Source organism: Condylura cristata, unplaced genomic scaffold (assembly GCF_000260355.1).
Source record: "Condylura cristata isolate star-nosed mole 26May11 unplaced genomic scaffold, ConCri1.0 scaffold00009, whole genome shotgun sequence".
Lineage (NCBI taxonomy): Eukaryota > Metazoa > Chordata > Mammalia > Eulipotyphla > Talpidae > Condylura > Condylura cristata.
The window spans coordinates 4,207,074-4,212,299 of record NW_004567110.1 but is presented as its reverse complement, the minus strand read 5'-3'; the positions used below and the strand labels follow the sequence as shown (position 1 = coordinate 4,212,299).

Sequence of the window (5,226 nt, the reverse complement as noted above, 5' to 3'; positions counted from 1 at the left end):
GAGGGTCACGGAGGTCAGCCCTGAGGGATGTGGGCACTGGGAGTCAGCCCTGAGGGGTGAGGGTCACGGGTGGGGGGGGCAGCCCTGAGAGATGTGGGCACTAGAGTCAGCCCTGAGGGGCGAGGGTCATGGGAGGGGGCAGCCCTGAGGGATGTGGGCACTGGGAGTCAGCCCTGAGGGGCGAGGGTCATGGGAGGGGGCACCCCTGAGGGATGTGGGCACTAGAGTCAGCCCTGAGGGGCGAGGGTCATGGGTGGGGGGGCAGCCCTGAGAGATGTGGGCACTGGGAGTCAGCCCTGAGGGGCGAGGGTCACGGGCCAGCCTGGAGCCAGCAGCCACCATGAGCGTTTATAGTCAAGAATCTTGCCAGACAGGTGTTTCTGCCCCAGGGTGCAGGGCTGACTCTGTTGGGCCCGAGAACCGTTCTTGACGTGCCCTTCTTAGAGCAAGGCTTTCAGGCCTCGCCTGCCATTCCCGGCCACGACCCTTCCCTTCCAGATCTGCTGGTCGAGCTGCTGGGTGCCAGGCTCTGCGCTCAGGGCTCTCCTTGCCCGCACCCGCTCATCCGCCCCGCGAGGGCGGGTCCTGTCGTCCCTCCTCATGCCGCCTGACACCTGAGGCGGTGGGGTGACTGGGTAGCCCTGGTGCGGGGTGGCCCTGCTGGTGAGTGGGGGGACGGTCTCAAGCCACAGCCTCTCCTGGGAGCCCTTGCCTGGAATGAAGTCGCTTCCCTCCACGGCCCCCCACCCCCCGACTCTCCTGCACCACCCCCACCACCCCAGCAGTAGCTGACAAAGCCTTGATCGTGGCAGATTCAGGGCCCGAGTTCGAGTGGGTCATTGTAGAAGAGATGGGCTTTTCTTCCAGCTTTTTCAGGCTCCCAGTGCCAGTGGGTGAGCACCCAAGGGCGGGCACTCACCTCGGTGGCCGCTCCCCCCCACCGCCAGCCAGACTGAGCCCTGGCTCCTGCCGCCCACAGCGCCCCGTATCCAGTGACCCCCCTCATTCCGTCCTATCCTAGGCGGGCACTGAGCAGGTGCTGAGACCGGAGGGGTACAGCCTGGAGTTCTGGGCTCACTCATAGTTTGTGAAATCTGGTCGTGGGTGAGGTGATTAGAAAGAAAGACGCCAGCTTGCTTCAGTTTCACAGCGCCCAGCCGAGTCGGGGGCTCCTGCACGGGTGCAGCTCCTGTCCCCCCACCCCCCCAGTCCTCTGCATGTCACAGATCTGGTTTCTCTGTTTGTTTTTCTAGTTCAACTTTGTGGGGAAACTTTTGGGTCCACGTGGCAATTCTCTGAAGCGTTTACAGGAAGAGACCTTGACAAAAATGTCCATTCTTGGAAAAGGTTCCATGAGGGACAAAGCAAAGGTAACGTTCACTCCAGACAACGGCTGTAAGTCTGCCCGTCGCTTTGCATGCTGTGCTTTGGGTCGCTTACCGTGTTGACGCATTTTACATAAAGCCTGAGGAGGGTGTCCAGTGACATCGCATGAAAGTGTTGTGTAAGGTGATGTACTTGTGATACTGTGCAGACAACCCTGTCACCCCGTCAGGTTCAGAATATGTAGCACAAAACCGTGTCTTGGTCTATCCACTTACCAGACACAGTAGCCGCGCTTAGAGCTTCGGAGCTAGAAGTAACCCGCGGTCTTGCCGAAGCGCATGAGCCTCGGAGGTCAGCCCCTTCACCTTTGCTTTCTCCGCCTGCCTCACAGGCCAGACGCTGTAAAGCATGTTCTCTGATTTGCTCCTGTTGCCATTCCTGGGTCTCATACATTTTGTCAAGTTAATGTTGATATTAAGTCATAGATATTAAGTCATAGAACAACACATGGTTATTCGATGTGGCTGTGCTCACAGCAGCTGCTTCCGTTGTTACGCAAGCTCAACATTCCTGAGTTATTTTTATTAATCACAGTATTAAATCTTACCAATTCTGAAGGAAATTTTCACATCTCCTGATGTGTGTTATCACTTTTTGGTCCTTGTTATCACTTCATTGAAAGATTTGTCTCACTGCGAAGCAAACCATGTTCCGGGTCACTTAGCAGGAGACGCTGGGCGATGGTTGTGTCAAGCCAGAGAGCCGCTTAGACAGGCTGGCTCCCTCAGCGACACGTCCATCTGATTGGAACCTTGCATCACTAAACAGCCATCGTTTGTGCCTTGAGTGGCTGTGGTGAATCTGCCACTCTGTGACCCTCGTATGTGGATCATTTCATATTCTTGCAAAAGTGGTGAGAGATCAGTATTTATTTTAGATGTCAGAAAATGGAGATTTGGAGAAGCTGGGTGTGTTACCTGGGTTAGTTGGGTCTATTATTTGACGAAAGCATGGTTCTCTTTTGGATATTGGTGTGAAACACAGCCGTTCATGCCCGGCCTATTGGGTGGAGCCTCGAGACGAACTTGCAGCAGGTGTTTGAAATGACCCCAGGGCACCGCTGGGTTGGGCTGCCCACTTACAAGCCTGGCTTTGCAAGCCGTGTGCTCTCCTCTCCTGGTTATCTGCTCTGACGTAGGAGGAGGAGGTGGGCCCAGAACTTCCCGCATCTTGCAGGAAAGTGCCCCTCGCTGATGCCGTGACCGAGCCAGGAGCTGCCAAAGGCCGGTGGAGCCCGGGGACAGCGCCCCACCCTGGTCTTGTTGCTAAGGGACTTCTTAGCCAGAGCCATGGTTGGGGCATCCACCATGGGTGAGGGGCGAGCTGGGCGGGGGCTTTATTACGTCCAGGCAACAACAGCAAGTGCCCTACTGCCCATGTAGGGAAAGGGGTCCCAGGTCTCATCAGCTGCCTGGGTACTTCTTCTCTCCTCAGTCCCTCTATTGGAAGGTCCCCCATCCTAGTTGGGGTGGCCGAGGGGAAGTGCCCCCTGCAGCCAGAGGTGGTGTGTTGCTGTGGGCGTCCCGGGGGTGGGGGCGGGTGGGGATCAGGTCCGGCGGTGCAGCAGGGCAGCGTACTGAGACCAAGGGTCACAGTGTCCGTCCCAGGGACACGAGGCAGGAAAGGCCTCCCCAGCAGGCACGTGTCCACGTGGCAGGTCGCCTTCCATTTAGATACCCGAGTGAATCCGAATCCCCCCAAGGGCAGCTGGACCGGCGCTCAGCTTGTCACTGCCACCAGATATGTCCCTAGCGTCGCGGGAGAGGGTGGTCCGTCTGCAGGGCCCCTGCGGCACCGGGCTGTGCTCCCTGTGGACCCCGCCAGCCCTCCAGCTCCTCGGGCTTGAACCTGTAAGGCGAGATTCCACCTGTCGCTTTCTTCTTTAAACATTCAGCACCTTGAAGAATGGTTCCCTTCAGCCCCACCGCACGCACCCTGCTCTCTGAGACCGCCGCCCTGCTGCGGCCCGCCAGTCACACCTGCAAAGGCGTGGCACTGCCCACCTGCCTGGTGCACGTCCACCCTCTGTCGTCAGACCCTCCTGCTTGAAGCCTGTGAAGACCCTTTTCTGCTGGGTTTCTTGACGACTTTGTTTACAGAAATTCAGCCAATACTACGTTCCTATCTCTGCTTCCTCTACTGGTATTAAAGCCTCCTCCTTGTAGATTGTCGAAGAGTTCACTCTTTCCTTTCTGACGTGAACATAATTCTTCCCGGTCACCGTGTCGCTGATATCCCGGCTCCCTGGGACCTGTGTCAGCTGCTGGGTCACAGGATGAGCCAGCCGTCCTGCTGGGCCAGCTCTGCTGCAGGGGGACAGAACACAGACGCTATTTTCCTGTAACAGTCATTTCGCCAGCGTCGTCATTACTGTGCTCGAGCTCATCACTCACTGTTTACGTTGGGCGTGACGCTAGGGACGCTGTGTCTCAGACACGAGACGGTACTGCTCAACGCCTTTATTCCTAATACCCCTAATTCCTATTACTGCGGACGCCTTTACTGCAACAGCCCTGCCCATGAGCGGGAGGTACCCTGTTGTCACCACTGAAGCCACCGCTTAGGCTGAGAGAGTTACGTCCCCAAGGGCAAGAAGAAATGCTGGCTCTGAGATATGAAGGCGGCGGAAGGTTGTGATGGACAGCAAAAGGCTGGCCTGAGATCAATATGCTCAATATGCTTTTTTTAAAAATCGTTAATTTGATGCCGTATTAGGAAAAAAGATATTCATTTCGTCAGTTCATACTTTCAAAGTTGAACTACTCTGCATGGAGTCAAGTTTCCTGAGGGTCAGCCGTGAAGGCCGCTCGTGAATGCCCGCGGCTGGGAAGGCCGTGAGGGGCGGCGGAGGCCTGCGGCTGGCCGAGCCGTCTGCACCTCATCCTGGGCGGATTGAGGGAGGCGCCAGGGCGGTGCGGCCGCTGGCGTGGGCTCTCCCCGGCGGTGATGTCCCTCTCGTTTTCTGCTCACTCTGTGACCGTGAAGGGTGGCACTCACGGCGTGCGGGCTGGTGCCCGGCAGTGGGCTGGACGCTGCTGCACTGTGCGCTTGGCCAGGCCGTGGCACGAACTGGGCCTTCGGGCGTCTCGGTGGCCTGGTGCTAACGTGCTTCTTTTAGCGACAGAAGGACTGGTGAGGCAGGTGTGGGGGTTCTGTGCAGTCTGCTCACCAGTGTCAGATAAGCAGGCCTGTCCGGCTGGGTGTCCCGCCCTCGCCGGCTGGACCTGTGGCTCCCCCTTTCCTTTGCAAGGATTCGCGTGAGTTGAGTTGACGCCTTATGGACGATTGGAGGGCTCGGCCCTCCCGGCCTGTCAGCTAGTGGTAGAATCAAGAGCTGTGTTTGCTGTGGATCCAGGGCCTGTGTCTCTTTGGGGGGCGTTGGGGAGCTGGCTCTTTCTTTGTGGAACTGGCTTTTGTGGAGGCGCCTGCTCAGTCTGTCAGAGGTTAGTGTTGGGAACAGGCCTGCTTGAGGCCTTGCGCTCCCCCCTTCCTCCCCACCCCCTCCCCACCACAGAACTGTCATAATTATAAAACCACATAATAGCATCTCTCGCGCATGTTTCCCCCGTTTTCCCCTTGCCGTGTGGTGCCTGGTACGTAGAAAATGAGTGTGACCGAGCAAGTGAACGCAGACGAGACAGAATCGTATTTCTTTGGTCACTCACGCAACACCTGTTGGGCATCTGCTGCCGCCCCAGACCAGGCAGCCGAGGCTCGCCCACGCCCTCCAGTCAGTCAGTGAGGAGGGGGTGCAGAGTCGGCACTGAGCTGGGGCTGCTGGAGAGCTGAGGCGGGCCGTGCGTGCAGGGGTGACGGACGGGGAGCTCGATGTGGGGACAC

General features: G+C 57.9%; 1 protein-coding gene across 1 annotated transcript in view; it reads left to right on the top strand.

Moving 5' to 3' along the window:
- KHDRBS3 (KH domain containing, RNA binding, signal transduction associated 3) overlaps positions 1-5,226 on the top strand; it is a 118,746-nt gene that overhangs the window by 53,744 nt on the left and 59,776 nt on the right. The window contains exon 3 of the mRNA XM_012722898.1: positions 1,254-1,370. Within this exon, the coding sequence (XP_012578352.1) occupies positions 1,254-1,370 (117 nt within the window). The remainder of the gene's footprint in view (positions 1-1,253; positions 1,371-5,226) is intronic.